General features: G+C 45.8%; 1 protein-coding gene across 2 annotated transcripts in view; it reads left to right on the top strand.

Annotated features, from left to right (window-relative positions):
- NEBL (nebulette) overlaps window positions 1-20,963 on the top strand; it is a 171,023-nt gene that overhangs the window by 51,463 nt on the left and 98,597 nt on the right. For both annotated transcript variants that reach the window (XM_056857606.1, XM_056857608.1), the window contains exon 3: window positions 14,700-14,784. In XM_056857606.1, the coding sequence (XP_056713584.1) occupies window positions 14,700-14,784 (85 nt within the window). The remainder of the gene's footprint in view (window positions 1-14,699; window positions 14,785-20,963) is intronic.

The raw sequence follows: 20,963 nt of genomic DNA, 5'->3' as shown, positions 1-20,963 counted from the left end.
TTCTCCCCAATGGGGACCCAAAGTGGCTTTCAACATCGTTCCTCCCTTGTCCATTTTCTCTTCACAACAAGAGCTCGGTGAGGTAGGTTGGACTGAGAAAGTATGACTGGTCCAAGGTCACCCAGTAAGCTTCCATGGCAGAATGGGGATTTGAATTTGGGTCTTCCAGATCCTAGTCTGATACTGTAACCACTACACTCGGCTGGCTCTCAATGCATCCATAGTCTTCAAATGAGAATCCAACACTTCAGTCAAGGCATTGCAATACATATAAATAGAGATTACATAGATATAATGGATTTCCAAACACATACCAGTCACTGGATTATGCCCTCCGTTATATTTATTGGTGAGATTGTAGTCTGGCTACTGGTGTTTGAAAATCAGTTTTGAAGGGTATAAAAGAAATTTCTTGTGTTTTATTTTAGCAATAATACATGGTCAGAACTTAAACCTTCTTGCAGGTCCTGAATCTGATATTGGGTAGAATATTCTGTCCAAAGAAGAATAGTATCAAATAGTTAGCTATATCAGAAAACAAACCTCCTAAGTAGGGATCATGGGGTTAAAGCATTAACCCTATAAAGCCTGGAAGGTAAAACTCTGCTTTTTGTACTTTCCTAGCTTCGCCTTCCTTTCAGCACCTTGTATTCTCATTTGGCTGGAGCAGAGTATGAGTAGCGGTGAAAATCAAGCCTATTCCATATTAATCCATGTTAAAATGCTGTTGGTGGCAAAATGTATGACCGTGTTTAATCATTATATTAATTGATGGATAATTAACGTTTTACCTGTTGTTAATGCTCCACTCATAGTTCTGAGGTGTCAAAACATTTGGAATATTCAAAGAGGCTGCATTTGGCTTTTGATATCTCATATTCAGATGGCAATGATTTAGGAAGGGATGGCTCCAGGCTTTCTCTCTCTCATCTGTTTCCACTAGCCTCTTGCCTCTACTCCAGATGGTGCCCCACACCAAATTTTGCCCCCACAGCTGTTCCTCATCTGCTTTTTTTTCTTTCCCCTAGTTCTTTTCACTCTTTGGCCCCATCTGCTTCCCAGCATCACCTTTCCCTTTACTGTTGCTGCACTCACAGTGTTCTTTCTTTCTTGCTGAAAAATACAGTTGCCCAAAGAGAGGACACAAAACCTCCAATCTAGGAACCTGTATGGGGGAGCAAAGGTAGAAGACATGAATCTGTCTTCTCAAAGAATCACTCTTCTCAAAGGCTGCTGCAGAGGAATAGATTGAAAAGGAGATAATGGAGGGATGGAAGGGAGGGTACTTCTGACCAGGAACTGGCTTGAGGAGTGTGGATGCAAAATATCCTTCTACAATCCTGCAGCCTATGAGATGTGGGGAAAAGGCATTAGAACACATTGTACCCAAAGTCCCTAGAATTACAGCGGATGGGGAGAATTTGTTTCTAGTACTTTGCAGCCCAGGAGCTTCCCTTCTCTGTGAAGCCAACAGTTGGCTTGCTGTTGGTAGAGTGAGGAATACATGGATTTCCTTCAAGATATTGTTAGTGTATTGCCTGGCATGACTCAAATAGAATGTTTGTAATGGGCATGTCTATCAGTCATTGCATTTCCCCATAAGCCTTCCTGGTAGCCATAGGTTTTCCCTATAAGGATGGGTGTGTCATTGAAAATAACTGCCTTATAAAGCTTGATATTCTTGGTTGTCAAAGTTTATGGCCTCTTCAAGAAGCTATCCCCAGACCCCAGGAACTATTAAGTAAAAGCATATCCCCTTTATCTCTGCAACTACTGGTTGATTGTAGGAAATTATGGACTTCTTTCAAGGTTTGTCGACATTTTTGCCAATGTGAGAATCTCAATTGTCATAACATTTAGAATTGAGCTCTCTGAAGCTTCCAGAAGACTGTCATACTCTGCAGTCGACACTAGGAAGAGTGGAGCATCAGAGAACCACACAAGAGGTAGCATGTCCCACCTCTGTGAATTAAAGAGAGCTACCACTCCAAGCCCAATTTTTCTGTGGCGTCTTTGGGTTTGGACTATGATAAAAGCTGAGTTTGGGAGGGAATTCCAGCCACATCTTTTTCCTAATTAAATTTGGCTCCCTAATGGTGTATTTGCCCTGGTTATGGAAATATACTGCAATATACTTTCAGGGGACTGATTTACATCAGGCAAAGAATGAACTTCCCCAGTCCAACACATGCTCTCAATCCAAATTGCTTCCCCGGCTCTCTTTAGAGAATTTTAAAGAGAACCAGTGCTTAATACAAATTTGTTTTTAGTTATGTATGTAACTGTGTGTGCTAAGTGGTGTCAAGTTGCAGCTGACTTGTGGCAACCCCAGCAAGGGGCTTTGAAGGCAAGTGAGAAGCAAAGGTAGTTTGCCATTGCCATCTTCTGCAGAGCTTTTCTTGGTGGCCTCCTTTCCAAGTACCAACCCTGCTTAGCTTCTGAGATCTACTGAGATTGGGCTATACCATGCCACCTTTCCTTCGATGCATGTAACTGGCTACCTTGTATTAATCTTGTATTTTCCCAGAGAGATAGAAATGTTTACTTCGTTTGACGTGTTACACATTGTTGTAGTTTTTAAGGTTCCTTGGATGCTTGTAAATGGTTTTTATGGTTGGCTTTTAATTTTCATAATTGACCTTGAGTTTTGAAAAAGGCAGACTATAAATGAAATAAATAAAGCAATATAAATGTACCAGAAAAGTATAGCATATTAAAAAAAAAAAATCCGAAAAGGAGTTCGGAGTCATCCAAATGTTCTCCCAGTCATGTGGGAGCTTGTTGTTTATACTGTACTACAGAATGGCATCAGGAATTGCTCTAGAATTGTAACATCTAGTTTGCATTGCTAATTGGAAAACAGCAATCAAAATTTAACATTCTGCTCTTAACCAGTTCTGTAGCTGCGAATAATAAATTCTGTATTCCTTCAGGAATTTCAAAATACTAAATATGAATTACTATGGAAGTCTGTCTATAAGCTGTGAAAGTATACCCCGCCTTCCCAAGGGTGATCAAACAAAGACATTGACCTGAATTCAAAGCTGAGCACGTTAGGGTAGGTGTTAAACCACATGAACAGGTGGAGATTTCAAAACATGAAAGACAAACAAGTGTTGCAGTGTATTCCCTGTGGCAACTAGATTGTACAAGCATTGGAATGTGGATTGCTAAATATGCAACTGCCATAGTAATTTGAGATAATAAATTTTCATTTATTGTTTTTGTTGTGTAAAGTCCTGTCAGGTTAAAATGCCTGTGCTTCAGTAATATACTATGGAAATGTGAATCTTCTGCTCTTTTTCACTTGTTTCCAAGTTGGATAATTTGCTTCCAGTCTTCTAGCATTAGATACAGAGCTCTTTGCTGAATTCCCCCTTTTAAAACTCATTTTATACGCTGTCTGCTATCAGATGAATTCTGATGGTGAACTTCAAAGAGCATAATGCACAGCAGAAAGCACATCTCCAGCAGAACCTCAAAGAGAAATCCTAACTTTAAAGAGAACTTCATGTCCAGCACACAGCAAAACCAAAGCTCTCCACACTTCCTTGTAAAACCAGGGGATGATAGAGTAGGATCTTGCTGATTCCTACTGATGCCCAGGATGCCCAATTCCAAATGCTGTGTATAGGATTTCCCAGCTAATAATTAGTATACCCAAATGTGAAGTAAATGGACATGGTAGGAGCTGAAGATGAAACTCCCACTTGCATGCAGATGTGTCTTCATCTTTCATGTAATTGTTTCAGTACAGGAACGACTCTGTATGATCCTGGCCTTGCAGTGGCGCTGAGACATTGGGGAAAATTCAAAGCTAGTGCTAAACTATTTTAATGCTGTCCTGGAGATAAGAACTATGTGTGGAATTTGTGATGGTCCTTGGACAGAAATAATCATTTGTGAAGAATATACTGAATGTCTTTCAACCTGCACTTAGAAGTATATAGGGTTGCCAACCTCCAGGTAATAGCTGGAGATCTCCTGCTATTACAACTGATCTCCAGCCGATAGAGATCAGATCACCTGGAGAAAATGGCTGCTTTGGCAATTAGGCTCTATGGCATTGAAGGTCCTCCCCTCCCCAAATGCCTCCCTCCTCAGGCTCTGACCCCAAAACCTCCCGCTGGTGGTGAAGAGGGACTTGTCAACCCTAGAAGTATATAATGTTTATTTTTTTTTGGCCTACTTTTAATCTGCTTTTCGCTACTCAATGAGGATTGAAGGCTGCTTTACAATATGAGAAAATAGCCATAACAGCAAGCCATCAAATACAGCTGATCGAGGTGTCATCAACAAACTAATTTATATGGGGGAGGAGAGGAGCAGAAGAGAAAGTAAAAGCTGTGCCCTTGATAACAACAGTGTCTCCCCAAGAACTTCCTTTAAGGAGGCAGCCTCCCATTTAAGCCTCCAGGAGCTGGGGATGGGGGGAAGAAGGAGAGCATCACCAGTATACCACTGGGAGCCTTGATGGTTAGTGGGAAAGACCAGTACAGTCATTAAACGGAGTCATCCAAATGTTCTCCCAGTCATGTGGGAGCTTGCTCATTAATAGGCAGCTCCCATATGCCTGAGAGAATGCCCAAAGAACACCTAAGAAGAAATATGTTATGTGATTAGTCTTTTAATGATTATTTGTAGAACAATTGTTTACTTAATTCTGTAGTAAAAACCAGTGTGGTAAAAGGAACAGCAAATTAAAAGTAATTATGAAATTGGAGGGGAGATACATAATTGTTCACAACATTTTAAATTAAGAACATTTCTATTATAGATGTTTTTTCTACAGTAAATTATTTTTCAGGAGTCTTTGTGGCCAATGAGTGCAGAGTTCTTTATGTGCTGGTTGAGTGCTTTAGTCAGAGATAGGGGTTCATCAGGGAAGCTTCACCTTTTAGTGGGAGTTAATAAGGCAGAAAGTGAAACTATCCTCTGAAGGTTAATAATTAGTTTTGTGTCTCCTGAAGGAATGAGTGAAGAAACAAAATATTAGGCCACTTAAGTCAGTTAGTAATTAGCTCAAACAGTAAAGAATGTAACCTGTTGTCTTTCATGTAGTTACAGTGTCTGGGTACCAAACCATCTGCTACATTTGCCGTGTAGTTGTTTTGAAGTTATCTGAGATTGTCTGCCCCTTCTTGCTTTATTCTCCAGTATATCTGCTTGATGGGAAGCCTAGTTTTTGTGTGGCTTTCAGATATGGAGTGAATTTACATCCCCAAGTAATGTGTGAAATGGTAAGTTGTTCAGTCAAGGATGGAATAAATTGTTCAAGAGTTGCCATGTGGTTGGTTATTTGACGTTATATAATCGAAGAAGGAAAACTGCAATAAAGAATAGCATTGCTGTTGATTTATTTGGTATGCCTGGTCTCTGTGCTCCTTCTTTGTAAAGGAGAGAAGATGGCAAAAATTAGAGCACTCATGTTGTAAATTACATCATGGTTTGCGCAGTGTCTAGGGCAGTGGTCGGCAAACTCATTAGTCAAGAGAGCCAAATATCAACAGTACAACCATTGAGATTTCTTTTGAGAGCCAAATTTCTTAAACTTAAACTATATAGGTAGGTACGCTGTTTATTAACTTAATAAACTTTAATTAAAGTTTTAAGTCTTAATTAAACTACAGGTACACTGAATAAAACTTGATATCATACTTAATAATGATCTTATTTATTGATAAAAATTAAATTGTAAGTAAGGTATCCATAAAATTAAATCATGACAATGACTGACAAACAATGTGAACAATGGCCTTGCATCTCCTTGGAAAGTTTGGGTAAATCAGGTTTCTATGTTGTTGTTTTTAATTTTAGGCATGATTCCAGGTTCTCATCAATAAGACGACTTCTCTATTTACTCTTGATAAGGTTCATGCTTGAAAAAGATTGTTTGCATGAATATGTAGAACCGAAAAGGAAAAGAACAGTAAACGCTAGTAGAGGAAGGGAGTGGGGAGGAATGGAGAAAGGAAGGAACTGGGAAAGGAAAGAAGGAAGAAAGAAAGGGGAGAGGGATGGAGAAAGAAAGAGGAAGGAAGGAAGGAACTGGGAAAGGAAAGAGAAGGAAGGAACTGGGGAAGAAAGGATGAAAGGGAGGAAGGATGGAAGGAAGGAAGAGTGGGGGAGGGACAGAAAGAAAGGAAGGAACTGGGAAAGGAAAGAGAAGGAAGGAACTGGGGAAGAAAGGATGAAAGGGAGGAAGGAAGAGTGGGGGAGGGACAGAGAGAAAGAAAGAGGAAGGAAGGGAGGAAAGAGAAGAAAGGAACTGGGGAAGAAAGGATGAAAGGGAGGAAGGATGGAAGGAAGGAAGAGTGGGGGAGGGACAGAAAGGAAGGAAGGAACTGGGGAAGAAAGGCAGCCTGGAGCTGGACTTTTGGGAGCCGCCTGAGGGGGACGAGGAGGAAGAAGGCGGCGAGGAGGAGAGTTTACCCCTTCCAAGTGGGCCTGTGATTAAGATGCAAAATCCGCCCCCTGCCCTGGAAGTTCCCCCGCAAGATCCCGGCCGGGCAAGACGCGGCCTGCACGGGGGGCGGGAAGGCGATGCACCAGACTGGCTCCAAACTCTCAGTGTGAGGCGCGGGGAGGGTGAAACGAGCTCTGTCCTGGCCCAGGAAGCATCGTCGCCTTCCCCGCCCGGGGCCAGGCGGAGCCAACAGGAGGAGGAGGAGGTGGGGCAGTGAGAGGTCGCCCAGCTCCGGTCGCCCATAGAGACAGAGGAGGGAAGGCGGTGGCGGCCAAAATGAGAACCGGACAGCCATGCCTCACTCCTCACAGTGGAGAGAGGGAAGGGAGGAGGGAGGGAGGGAGGAGCCCCCTCTCTGCCAAACCAAGGCGCGCAGCTGGGCGCAAGAAAAGACGGGGGGGGGTGGCAGCTGAGGGGCTCTTGTCGTTCTCCGGCCGCCACCGCAATGGTGGGAGGTGGGGACGGCACTGGGGCGAGAAGGAGGAAGGGCCACTCCTTCCTCTCTCGGAGACCCTCCCGCTGCTTCAGCCGGCCTAGGGCGCTGCTTCTGCATCTGGGAAGAGCCGCACTCAGGGGCCCAAAGAGCCACTTGCGGCTCAGGAGCCGCGTTTTTGCGACCCCTGGTCTAGGGAAAGGATAAGCTTATGTTTGATCACTCCTGCATAATTTTCGTATGCTTGTATGGACTTGGACAGTAGACCAATCCATGACCTTTTTCTAGTCAGCGCTGTGTAAGTAGTGCCCAAGATGGCTCAATTCTGCCCTACCTCAGCAAGTTTCAGAAGCAGTCTGTGACTGGTAGATGCAAGAAATTATTTCTCTCTCCATAATGATTGAGTGTGTTTGTTTGCACCAAATATGTGATGACTAACTGGGAAATCTAGGAGAGAGAAAAAAAGAAACACAAGCCTTGCCACTTAAATATCATAGATCTTTACATTAGCAAATTGAGTCTCTGTTCTTTCAGGTTGGGTCTTAAGAGAGGTTTTTGTAAATACATTTCTGTGAGAGATCCCCCTCTCTGAGTTTGCTTCTCCAAATCAGTTGCTCAGACGTTGATACAGAAACAATAGATTTATTGAAGCCTTCAGGAGATGAGACAGGCACAGGTAGAAAGTTGCAAGTGAGGGGCTATACGGGTTTACAGAATATATTGACTCCAGGGCACTGGGGCACTGGGGTTCACACTTATTGTTATGGGAAGTTACAAGCTTGGCATAATACAAAACATCAGACGGATCCCAGGAAGTCTGGTGCGGCTATCACACTTCCAAGGCCGCACCGGCCTGAGGGAGTACTGGCAGGAAGATCAGCGGGGGGGGAAGATACATGGGCCATCAGGCCTGGCGCCTGAGACCAGAAGGTGTGAACTGCTTTTACGAGTTCACTGATAACACCGCAGGTGATGGAAAGCAGAGACACAAAGACAGAGACCCTCACATTCTGCCCCCCTTAAGGCCCCCCTCCGAGAGGACGAGGCTTATCGGGATAAGCGAGGTGGAATTCTCGGACCAAGCGAGGAGCTGCCATGTGGGGTGCGGCCACCCATTCGTCATGAGCGGAGCCAAGGTTTTTCCAGCGAACAAAGTAAAACAGTTTCCCTTTCTTCCATTTGGAATCTAAAACCTTGGATATTTCCAAATGGGTATCCCCTCCTACTACGGTAGGAATCTCATGAGCGGGAGGGGGGTGGAACTGGGGAGCTGCTACATAAGGTTTGAGGAGGCTTATATGGAAGACTGGATGAACTCCCTTGAGAGTCTTAGGGAGACTCAGTTCCACGGTAACCTCGTTGATTACTCTGGTAATGGGGAAAGGTCCTACATAACGGTCGCTCAGTTTTTTGCAGGGGCGAAGAGAGCGGAGGTTTTTGGTGGACAGATAGACTTGCTCCCCCACCTTGAGTTCCCATCCCGGAGACCGGTGTTTGTCTGCTTGTTCCTTGTACTTGCTTTTTGCCCTTTCCAGATTTTTGAGCAACCATGGCCAGGTGGATTTAACCACCTGAATCCACTCCTGAAGATCAGGGGTAGACTGGAGCTCTGGCGAGACGGGGGCAGAACCGAAAGGGCCAAAATCCGTCCCGTATATAACTTGGAAGGGACTAAAGCCGGTAGAGGAATGAGGCGCATTGTTGTACGCATATTCGGCAAATGGCAGCAGGTCGACCCAGTCGTCCTGGTGGAAATTTACATAGCAACGCAAATAACATTCTACTACCGCATTTACTCGTTCCGTTTGACCATCCGTTTGGGGGTGATAGGCGGAAGAAAGGCCCTGTTCCTCCACTCCCATTAACTTTAGGAAAGCCCGCCAGAATTTGGCAACAAACTGGACCCCCCGGTCGGAGAGGACCTTCCTCGGGATCGAGTGTAGCCTGAGGACGTGCGTGATGAACAGTTTAGCTAAGCCCTGGGCTGAAGGAAGACCTGCACATGGAACGAAATGAACCTGTTTGGAAAAGAGGTCTGTGATAACCCAGAGAACCGTTTTCCCCCGACTTGGAGGTAGGTCGGTGATAAAATCCATGGCGATGACTTCCCAGGGACGGGAGGGGTTCTCAAGCGGTTTGAGAAGCCCCGGGGGTTTTCCCATCCGTTTCTTGGCTGTGGCGCAGGTGGGGCAGCTGCGCACATACAACTCTACATCAGATCTCATACCGGGCCACCAGAATTGCCTTCGAACCAGGTGAAGCGTTTTTATGAAACCAAAATGACCCGCTAGCCTGGCCCCATGTACAAGTCCCAATACTTCTTTGCGAAGGGAAGATGGGACATATAGTTTCCCCCCTTGCACCCACCAAGTGTTGGTTCGTTCCAAGCCAGTGGGGAGGAGATGGTGCTCCTCCTCCTGTAAGGAGGCGTCCCGGAGTCGCTGTTGGAATGCTTCCGGGATACCTTTGAGCGTAGGGGGGGTCTCCGGTTGGCGGGCTTGGGATCGGGTGGTGACGGCCAAGCCAGGGACTTCCCCTCGCTGTTCGGGAGTGAACAGGGAGTCGACGGGGCGATCGAAATCGTTGCGATACTGGGGAAGTCGCGACAAAGCATCAGCTAGGGCATTTTCCTTGCCAGGGACATGTTTGAGGGTGAACCGGAATTTTGCAAAAAATTGGGCCCACCGAATTTGTTTGGCATTGAGTTTTCTAGCTCCCTTGAGAGCCTCAAGATTCTTGTGATCTGTGCGCACTTCGAACGGCAGCTCGGCCCCCTCCAAGAAGTGTCTCCATATGGTAAGGGCATGTTTGACCGCTGCTGCCTCCTTCTCCCAAATGGCCCAGTTGATTTCGGACTGGGAAAACTTCTTGGAGAAGTAGGCGCATGGCCTCAACCGTCCCCCCTCATCCCTCTGCAATAGGGCCCCGCCCATGGCTACATCCGAGGCATCCACCTGCACCACGAAGGGCTTGGTGCAATCCGGGTGAGCCAAAACGGGTTCGGATGAAAAAAGTAGCTTTAAACGTTCAAAAGCTTGCTGGCACTGGGGAGACCATTGCAGACGGGCTGAGGGGAGTGCGGCGCTAGCCCCCCTGTCCTTGGTACGCAACAGGGCAGTGAGGGGAAGCGCAACTTGGGCAAAGTTGGGAATGAAATTCCGGTAAAAGTTGGCAAACCCCAAAAACTGTTGAAGTTGGCGGCGGGTAGTGGGGGTTTCCCAGTCCCGCACCGCCTGGACCTTGGCGGGGTCCATTTCCAACCCTTGGTGGGAAATCACATACCCCAGAAATGTAATAGAAGGTTGGTGGAATTCACACTTGGACACCTTAGCATACAGTTTGTGCTCCCGCAGCCGCTGGAGCACTTCTCGCACTAGGCGCACATGTTCTTCCATGGTCTCAGAGTAAATAAGAATGTCATCGAGAAATACCACCACCCCCCGAAACAGCAAATCATGCAAAACTTCATTAATTAATTGCATAAAGACACTCGGAGCCCCCGAAAGTCCGAACGGCATGACCAGGTACTCAAACATCCCAAAACAACTGGAAAAGGCCGTTTTGGGTTCGTCTCCTTCTTTGATGCGAATGCGGTGGTAGGCTTCTACCAAGTCCAGTTTGGTGAAGATTCGGCCCTCCTTTAATTGTGCTAGAAGGTCAGGAATAAGAGGGAGGGGGTAAGCATTAGACTGGGTGACTGCGTTCAGTCTGCGAAAGTCAATACACAGTCTTAAATCTCCCGTCTTTTTCTTTACAAAGAAAGCTGGGGCTGAATAAGGAGCCTTGGAGGGGCGTATGAAACCCCTCGCCAGATTGACATCCAGATAGTCTCGCAATACAGTCTTTTCACTAGGGCTCATGGGGTACACCTTTCCCTTAGACAGTTTGCCTTCCCCTACAATCTCGATGGCACAGTCCGTTTCTCTGTGGGGAGGCAGTTCGTCGCACTCTCTAACATCGAAAACATCAGTAAACTGCGAGTACTCAGAGGGTAATTGAGGAGAGACTGGGGCGGGGGACCCTACCAGTGCGGCGGCTGGAGTTCTGAGTACCCGTTCCTTGTCATGCAACCCACAGGGGTTTTCGGGGAAGGAAAGCACCCGTTTAACCCAGTCAATGGAGGGATTGTGTCCCCTTAACCAGTTCATCCCTAACACCACAGGGGTTACAATAGGGGCGATGGTGAAATACAACCGTTCCCAATGTTCCCCCACGGACATAATCACGGCTGCAGTTCTGTGGGTCACAGGGCCCCGTTTAAAGTCACTCCCGTCCATTTGGGAAAAACGGAGGGGTCCTGGAAGCCGCTTGCGCCGGACACCCAACTTCTTGGCAGTTTCCTCATTTATCATGGTGCGGGCACACCCCGAGTCGACCAACGCGGGGACCTCTAACGGGGGACCCCCTTTGGGTAGGGATAGAAGAACACGCACAAATACATTGTCCTCTTGGGCGCTTACCATCGGTGGAGCTCCTTGCACAACGATAGGGACGGTCTGCTGCGGAGCCCCCTCTACAGCAGACCGACGGCGTTTTTTGCCGGCTGTTCCCACTCTTCCTCCTCGCTGGAAGAGGGGGACGGGGTGGTGGCTTCCGGGGAGCCGTCCGAATCAAAGACGGTATTTGTAATCCGGGACCCCGATGGGACCGTAGAGTCGGATGCCCCATCCTGGGGGCGCGCGTGGAGAGCGGAGGGTGCGCCGGAGCGCCGGCTCAGTGGTCCACTTCTGCGGCGAGGCTGGCTGTCGGCGGCCGGTTTCGTCGGCTCGGCCTGGGTTTGGCGGGGGGGGGGTCGGACGGCCTGAGCGAGAGGGGCATTGCGATGCAAAGTGACCCTTTCCCCCGCAGATCAGGCAGACGCCGGCCTCGAACCGCTTGCGGCGTTCCGCGGCCGAGAGACCCCCGCCACCCCCTTGCCGGAGTTCCCGGCCACGGTCACCTCGGGGCCTGGGGTCTCGCCCAAGCCGTTGCTTGGACAAGTTCAGGAGTTGTTTGCGATTCTCGATGTCAGCAGCATGGCGAACCCAACCTTCCACATCCGGGGGGTTCCCTTGCATGAAGGCCCAATGTTGGAGGTCTGGGTTGAGACCCTCCCTGAAACATTGTACCAAAGTAGCTTCACTCCAGTCCAGAATTCGGCTAGCCAGTGACTGGAACTCACTTGCATACTGCGCCACCGACTTAGTCCCTTGGCGCAGTTGCATCAGGGAGGCTTTAGCCCGCTCACCCAGAGTCGGGTCCTCAAAACGGTTTCGGAGTGCTACCATGAACTCGTCCAGGGTTCGCAGCACCGGCGAGCGGAGTTCATACTGCAACACCATCCAGGCAGCCGCCTCCCCTTGCAGTAAGGAAGCCACGTACTGCACCCGGGACTCCTCAGAAACGAAGGTTCGGCCTTGTTCCCGCATAAAAATGTCTACTTGGACCATAAAAAAGGTCAACTGGTCTCCCGACCCGTCATACGTGACTTTCAGGTCCCGACGGGCCGGGGGGGCAGGGGTTGCGGGCGGAACTACCGGCGCCCCGTCTGGGGGAGCACCGGCTGGAGGTTGCAACTTCAGCGCATCTAGGGTCGTGGCCATCTCACCCATTACGCGTTGCATGATCTCCATCTGCTCCTGCATAGCCCGGCGGTCTTCCTGCCACTGCTTTCGTTCTTCCTCCATGAGGGCCTCTTTGCGGGCCGGGTCCCCTTCGAGTCCCGTGCTGGGGAAGGCCAACCGGCGATCCTTCGCCGCAGTCCGCGAGAGCGACCAGCCCTTGGGAGAGTCCAGCCAATAAGTAAGCCCCCGGGGACGTCCGTCCCGATCTTGGTCGGGTGCGCGACCCTTCGGTTCCTTTGGCTTGGCTCCCTCCTCCTTCGGGTCCGGCTTCTCCGGCTCGTCCGGTTCCTTGGGGGCATCGGGGCTAGGGGTGGTGTCCTCGTCGGCTGACATTCTGTCCAAAGCGGTACAGCTGCAGTCCGAGAGGCAAGGACTTGCAACTTAATGTGAGAGATCCCCCTCTCTGAGTTTGCTTCTCCAAATCAGTTGCTCAGACGTTGATACAGAAACAATAGATTTATTGAAGCCTTCAGGAGATGAGACAGGCACAGGTAGAAAGTTGCAAGTGAGGGGCTATACGGGTTTACAGAATATATTGACTCCAGGGCACTGGGGCACTGGGGTTCACACTTATTGTTATGGGAAGTTACAAGCTTGGCATAATACAAAACATCAGACGGATCCCAGGAAGTCTGGTGCGGCTATCACACTTCCAAGGCCGCACCGGCCTGAGGGAGTACTGGCAGGAAGATCAGCGGGGGGGGAAGATACATGGGCCATCAGGCCTGGCGCCTGAGACCAGAAGGTGTGAACTGCTTTTACGAGTTCACTGATAACACCGCAGGTGATGGAAAGCAGAGACACAAAGACAGAGACCCTCACAATTTCCTTCAGTGTTTCTGCCTTGACAAGCAGTCTATGTGATAAACTGTTTTTTTCCAGCTTTTAATGTAGATAATTCAGAAAAGAAGTTGGGATCAAACCGATAAAAACTGTCAGTTTATAGTTTTGTAAATGTGTCATGCTGCATGACAAGTGCGTGAATCACTATTTTAAAACTGTATGAGGAATAACAATGTATGACAGGAGTATAATATTTCAAATTGAAGAAGAGATGTTGAGTAGGCTGCTGTTCTTTTGGTGTATCCTTTATTGAACGCATTTTCCATTCATGTGGAATAATGTGCTGACATGATTAATGCTAATAGGGTTGACCTTTTGGTAGGTGGGATATCCGTGCAATGCCAGGAGCCCTTTACGTACAGTTCAGTACTGACTCACTTTGCATGTGAAATAAGATTGTGATCAGAGTTACTGAACTCTAAACTGTGTGTTCAACCACCCACGTGGCCCTTTTGCCCGCCTCCCCATCGATACACCAGATAGGTGCAGGCCCCAGGCCACTGCATCCTACCCCCCACGCTGTCTCTCCCCAGCACCGGTGTGCCTGTCTGAAGCCCCCTCGTCCTGCTCACTCCCTGGCCCCATGCTGCAAACATGGCCCCAGGTAAGCCTGGGAGCCAGGGCTTCCTAAAGCAACGATTCTAGTACAAACAAGTGCTGGACATCTTTATAGGTTTTTATCCTAAATCCATACAGCAATAGCTGTGAGCTGATTAGTCCTGGGACTGAAAGCCTATGACAATGGTATTAGGTTTCCTTTTTTTTTGTCCTTCCTTTTCCTTATTTTCATTTTTACTTTGTTTCTATTTTCTACACCACCCCATGTGCAGTGTACAAACAATCTAGACCTTAAGCACACTCTTCAGCCCCATTCCCTCAGAACCCTTAAAATTTCAAAGTTAGCTCCTGGCATAAAACCTATGGGTACAGACCGGCGACATAGTTTCATTGAAATGAGTCATCCATGCAACATGTTTTTAGATGCTTCCCCAGATACTGAATTGTTACAAATGGTTGTGATGGTATGGTACAGGATATGAGCAGCCTTTGCCACACAGAACTGATTTCTGCTAAAAGGTTCCGGAATCAAAATTAGTAGGCAAGGCAAAACTCAGAGCAGGTAATCAATATTTTCATTGCTGATCTGAAAGGGAGACCTCATAGCATAACTGAAATCAAAAGGTTCCAGATTGTAGCTCATGAGCTTAGTCCAGCTTCAAGGACGAGAGTATTTGAAAGACAGTATCACGAGAAGTTGGTGAGTAACTGGAGGACAGGCATGCAGATGAGGCAGGACATATCAGATGGTTAGAAGTTGGCAAAAGCAGTTAATTCCTTCTCTTTTAATTTCTAGACATTACCCAAAGCAGTCCTTCACTACCGTGGCAGACACGCCTGAAAACCTTCGACTGAAACAACAAAGTGAATTGCAAAGTCAGGTAACCTGTGAATCTATTTATATATGTTACTAACTACTGACATAGCTCCTCACTCGTATTTATACTAAGGGTTGGTCCATAAAAAGAAATCTTAATGTTCAAGCAGTCACATCTGGCCTGGGTCAGTTTGCATTATCAAGGTAGCTGGAAAAACAGCACTGACCAATTGCAGGAATTGCTGTTGGTTGGCTTGGCTATTTCTGTTTCAGGTATTTTATTGATTATACCATTTGGATACAAGGAAGAACCTCACTGTGGTCATACAAACAGTCATGCTTTGATCATCTCGATGCAGATTACTGATGCTTTGGGGCATAGGGTTGCCAGGTACCACCAGTGGTGGATGGTGGGTAGGGCTGCCAGTTCCAGGCTGGGAGATTTGGAGCCTGGGGAGGAGAGGCACCTCAGTGGGGTACAGTGCCGTAAGGTCCACCCTACAAAGCATCCATTTCCTCTTGGGGAACCGATCTTTATAATCTGGAGATGAGCTGTCATTCCAGGGGATCCCCAGGTCGCTCCTAGAGGCTGGCATCCCTACTGGGGCATGAGAAACATGTGTTTAGTGAAAAGAAAGAGCTGAATAGAAATACAGGATGTTCACACAGGCCTCTTGTTCTCCCTCATGGTTTCTACTGGAATGTGCAAAAACAAAGTTCTGTTGAGTTTATGGAAATCTGAACATGGATGATGTACCTACAGTAGACTGGATTATGCCCTACATGAGAAAATAACAGAATAAAAATATTCTTTTGACTCTGGAAATATAGGAAATATAGCAAATAAAGTATTTACTTGTTCACATAATGTACCTATGGCATTAGCTATAGGCTTATTTTTAAGTTCTTAACGTATTAGCCTTTATAAATTATTTTATGCATGTAGAAAATGAATTAGATAACGCAGTAGAGCTAACAATATAGTTTAAATGTACCCTTCCTGAATTTAATGACACGTCAGAAAGCCTGAATTGAGATTTAGCTGGCTTCCTCTTTTTATTCATGTTTTATCACATTGCTTTGGAAATTTTACAGTAAAGTGGAACTTAGTGGGTTACAAATATTTGCTAGGATGTTTACAATCACTAAATGTAACCACAGACGTTTACAAATACCTAGTAATCCCAGTAAGAAGGCTTTCCTCTTCCTATCGGCCAGGTACTACAAAGTTTAGCCTTGTGTGGAGTATTCTTTTCCTGCTGCTCACAATAAATGATGATTTTTTTTCATTGCTGGGTCGACGTTTTAACACATTTTGGTTTCAGGGTCACAGCTTGACGAGTCAGCAGTCCATTGAGAGTCAGATGACAAAAATAAAAATGCCAGCATTTAATCTTCACTAGAGGTGTCAACATTACTGGTATGAAAATACTGAGGTGTTATGTGCAGTCCTGATGTGAAACCCCCCCACCATACTTGAAACAGATCAGTATGATCCAAAGTGGTGCTATTGACAAAATAAAAAAAATAAAAAAACTCAAAGTGAAAGGGTTCTCAAAATATCTGAAGTGACAGTAACATAATGCCTTCAATCATGCACAATTCCCCTTTGTACTATAGTTTCCATTCCACATGGCTCTTCTCCATGCAGGTCCCATGACCCTCAGCATAGCCTTTTTAGTAGTCAAAAGGGTCTGCCCTTTAGGGATGCCAACCCCCAGGTGGTGGCTGGAGATTTCTTGGGATTACAACTAATCTCCAGGCATCAGAGATCAGTTCACCTGGAGAAAATGGCTGCTTTGGAAAGTGGACTCTATGGCATTATACCCCATTGAAGTTCCTCTTCTCCCCAAACCTGCCCCTCTTCAGGCTCTACCTCCAAAATCTCTAGGTATTTCCTAACCTGGAGCTGGCAACCCTATTCCCCTCGCTTTTTTGATACTGGAAAAGCTGGTTATATCCAACCCAGTGCACCCTTTAAAGACAAAGACTTAAGCTATTGTTTTGAAAATGGCTTATTTGTATAGATCATGGATAATAGATGGCTTGAGAGGGTAGGTTCCTTTAAGCAGTTATGTGCTGGAAAGAATGTAAGTATTCAAAAGCAGGGTATGGCCAAAACAGAATGCAACAGGAGCGCAAACTGGAAAGTTCTCTAAAACAGAGTCTCCTGAAAACTAAAATAAGATCGTTGTCAGCAGAGAAAAGCCTCCTGCATTCTTGATAATATAAAAATCAATGCATGGTACCAAAGTTAGGGCAACTGATCTACCGAGTGGTTGTGAAGCTTGATGGGCAGAAGAGTGAATAATATCTTTTCCTGAACTTTGGGAGCTCTTTTCCTGAACTTTGGGAGAGACACTGTCCTTCAGTGTTACTCCTCTGAAGATGCCTGCCACAGCTGCTGGCAAAACGTCAGGAAAGAAAATACCAAGACCACGGTTACAAAGCCCGGATAACCTACAAGAACCAATGAACTCTGACCGTGAAAGCCTTCGACAATATTTTGGGCGCTCTATTTTCTCCAACTTACTACAGTGTTTCGGAGCTGAAGCATTCAGAAATGTTGAACATGATTGAGGATTCATAACAATTTACATCTTGGTGTCTACTAATATAAACAGTTTGAGAAGGTGACATTTAATAAATAGCAATAACAAAAACATTGGAACCTCACAGACTAGTGACTAAAAATGTTAGTCTATGGTACTAAGTGCTACTTTTCATATTGCTGACCCCAGGCAACAAGATGAACAAAAATTAATTGGGTGTGAAATATACACGTGAATCTAACTGATGGAACCAATGGACAGATTTCTTTAATATTCACTATACAGCGGGAAAAATTGTTCATCCGCTGAGTGTCACATTTCTGCAGTCTGTATGTGGCTGAATGTTTCTCTTGCAGCTGCAGAGTTGCTTTGTAAAATATATACTGTGGTTTCTCTCCACGTACCCCTTCCCTTGCATGTCTTGTCTTTTAAAATTGTAAGCTTTGGGGAAAGGGGATCAAGTAGGGTTGCCAACTGCCAGGTAGTAGCAGGAGATCTCCTGCTAATTCAACTGATCTCCAGCCGATAGAGAACAGATCACCTGGAGAAAAAATGGCTGCTTTGGCAATTGAACTCTAGGGCATTGAAGTCCCTCCCCTCTCCAAACCCCGCCCTCCTCAGGCTCCGCCCCACTGGTGACGAAGAGGGACCTGGCAACCCTAGGATCAAGTGCCTTTTAATTTGGTTTCAGAGTGTAGCCATGTTGGTCTGCAGTAGAACAGCTAGATCTGAATCCAGTAGCACCTTGGAGACCAAAAAGATTTTCAGGCTTTCAAAAGTCAAAGCTCCCTTCATCATACAAATTGGAATGGAGGAAGCCGTAAAGGCTGACTGAGCCTGGTGGTGTGGCAGGAGCCCTTAAATCCAGGCCAGATGGACCAGAGGGAAAACTCCCCCTCCAAGGTCCACTGGCCTAAACCCTGCCCCCCTTCCTCTTAGCTTTGTCAGACTGCATTTGAAAGGTGACGTCAGGCAATCTAAATGCCATTACAGTTGAATGATAGGAATTGATTTCTGTGCAACATCCTAATTATGTAATGCTTAATGGGTCTAATGCATGGTTCAGAACAACAGAGGAATATGTCAAGTAAGTGCGTTCTATACTGCATCAAGAAAGTTTATTGGAAACTATTGCAAAATACTTGGTTTAAATAGCCCTAATGTGAAATCAGTCCCCCTAGGTAGGAAATATGGATAAAAAGACGATAAGAGGTTTTTCCAGAGTCTAAGAGGCTTCAGATGCTAATGAAAACGTACAAATATAGAAAGTATGGCTTGCGATTCCTGTATTTGTGCATATCATTAATTTCAGACTCTGCTGTCTGTTAGGATTCAGATTAAAGCTGTCTGCATTGGAATGGAAGGCCATACTTTTATCCAAGGTAGTGGAAGGTGATTTAAGATTAATGTGCTGTAACCTATGCTGGCAAACAGGCTGAGCCTTTCAAGGACTGGCATGGACCAGAGAGAGTCTCCTGGCCCCATCCCCTGTAATGTCTCACAGCCAGAGGCCAAGAGGTGGAGTGGAGCCATGGATGGTACAAGAGAATCCTAAGAGCTGCTGAGAGGTGGAGCTGCCCAGCATCCTCTTCTCCCCCCCCCCGGAACAAGGGTTGCTCCTTTTTAATGGAAGTTAGATGAATATATGTTGGTTTACCTAAGGATGGATTGTGCAATTGTTTTTATGTAATTGTTGTGTAATTGTTTTTCTACTCTTTTCAGAACATGTGTAATTGTTTAATTGTATAATTGTTTTTCTACTCTTTTTTAGAACATGTGTTTTAAAAGTCCATCCTGGAAATCACAGTAGCATGAATCAGCATGGTCAAGTGTGTGGAATCTAGAAGAAAGTATAATCTAGGAGTTGTATGTGATAGATGTTACTTAGTGCACAGAGCTGCTGTAGTAATGATAGCTGATTCCGAAGCAAGAGCTCACTCATTCCTGTGGTAGGAACAGTGGGCCCAACTATGAGTCAGAGCGCAGGAGTTACTTTTAAATCAAAAGGCAACAGTATTTTACTTAATGAGTTAGATCACTATGGGTAGCCGTGTTAGTCTGTCAATAGCAGTAGAAAAGAGCAAGAGTCCAGTAGCACCTAAAGACTAAAGAAAGCACCTCAGGGCGCTTTCACACATACTGAATAATGCACTTTCAATGCACTTTAACAACAGTTTGCAAGTGGACTTTGCCGTTTCACACAGTAAAATCCAGTTGCAAAGTGCATTGACAGTGGATTGAAAGTGCATTATTCAGCATGTGTGAATGTGCCCTAACAAAATTTCTGGCAGGGTATGAGCTACAGCTCACTTCTTCAGAAAGCTCATACCCTGCCATAAATTTTGTTAGTCTTTAAATTGCTACTGGACTCTTGCTCTTTTCTATTACCTAATGAGTGTTTGCTATCAGGGTTTTAAAAAACCACCCTGATAATTTGTAGGTGATTTCATGGGTCACCAATCCCAGTGGGTTTCCATTGTCTAGTCAGAGAGCTGGAAGCACAGTCCTCTAGATTCTCTGGAAGTCTTTCCCAATCTTTCTCACCCCTTACCAAGAATTTCAAACAAACATCTTTTCAGTAAATGCAAGCTGGAATTTGTAATCTCTGTGGCTGCAGATTATAACCAAAAAATGATGGCTTTAATTACAGATTTAAAATTGTTAAGAGTTTAGGGACTTTTGAAGGTATCGATCCAATACCATATGCACACACAAGCTCCATTTTTAGGTTTCCGACTGTTGAAAATAAAATGAAAGCTATCAGGGCTGGGTCTTTGGCTACAGTCCACAGAAAACACTGTTCATTTAAGGTATTTGTAAATACCCTGCCATGCCATCCATTTACTGTATCAAGCCACAGTGATTAACCTAACACAATCCAGATTACAATGGTGTCACATGCACAGAAAAAGAACTAAAAGTGTATATAGAGCAGATTAGACATGCAGGTGGACGCAGATGGTGAAAACAGACTTTGGCCAAGAGACAGGATACAAACAAGCATGGATCCCAGAGGGCACAATTTGTCATAGGAGAACCTACTAGGCTTGGTCTAGCTCTTATGTACTAAGTACAGTAACTAATTCCTCAGGATTACATTACTGTAATGTGCTCTACATGGGCCACTTGGAAATTACAATTGAATCACCGCGGTCAGATTCTTTAGCTGTGGCTAGCTGTATGAACTATATCACGTTAACTCTAACCTTTAAAGTTGTAAACAGTCTGGGTCCAGGATTCTTAAAAGACAATGGAAAACATTGATCAAAATACTTAAGATACCCATCTGTAGAGGTGGAAAGTGCCATCAAATGGCAACCGATTTAGGGCAGCCCTGTAGAGTTTTCAAGGCAAGAGTTGTTCAGAGGTGGCTTGCCATTGCCTGCCTTGGTATAGTGACCCTGGACTTCCCATCCAAATGCCAACCAGGGCCAACCCTGCTAAGCTTCCAAGAACTGATAAAACCAGACTAGCCTGGACCATCCAGATCTGGGTTCCTATATGTACCAACCTTTATTTTAAGATCTGCCTTGGGACCCTTCTCATTGTGACCCCATTGCCTGTAATTCAATGGGTGGATCGTAGAATAGGGTCTTTTCAACAGTAACAATGAGTTCATGAAATGTTCTCCCCAGAGATATTCACCTTACTCCTTCCTTGATGATACTGCATCAGGTTAAAGGCTGCTTCC

Source organism: Euleptes europaea, chromosome 11 (genome assembly GCF_029931775.1).
Source record: "Euleptes europaea isolate rEulEur1 chromosome 11, rEulEur1.hap1, whole genome shotgun sequence".
NCBI lineage: Eukaryota > Metazoa > Chordata > Lepidosauria > Squamata > Sphaerodactylidae > Euleptes > Euleptes europaea.
This window is presented reverse-complemented; position numbering and strand designations above follow the sequence as displayed.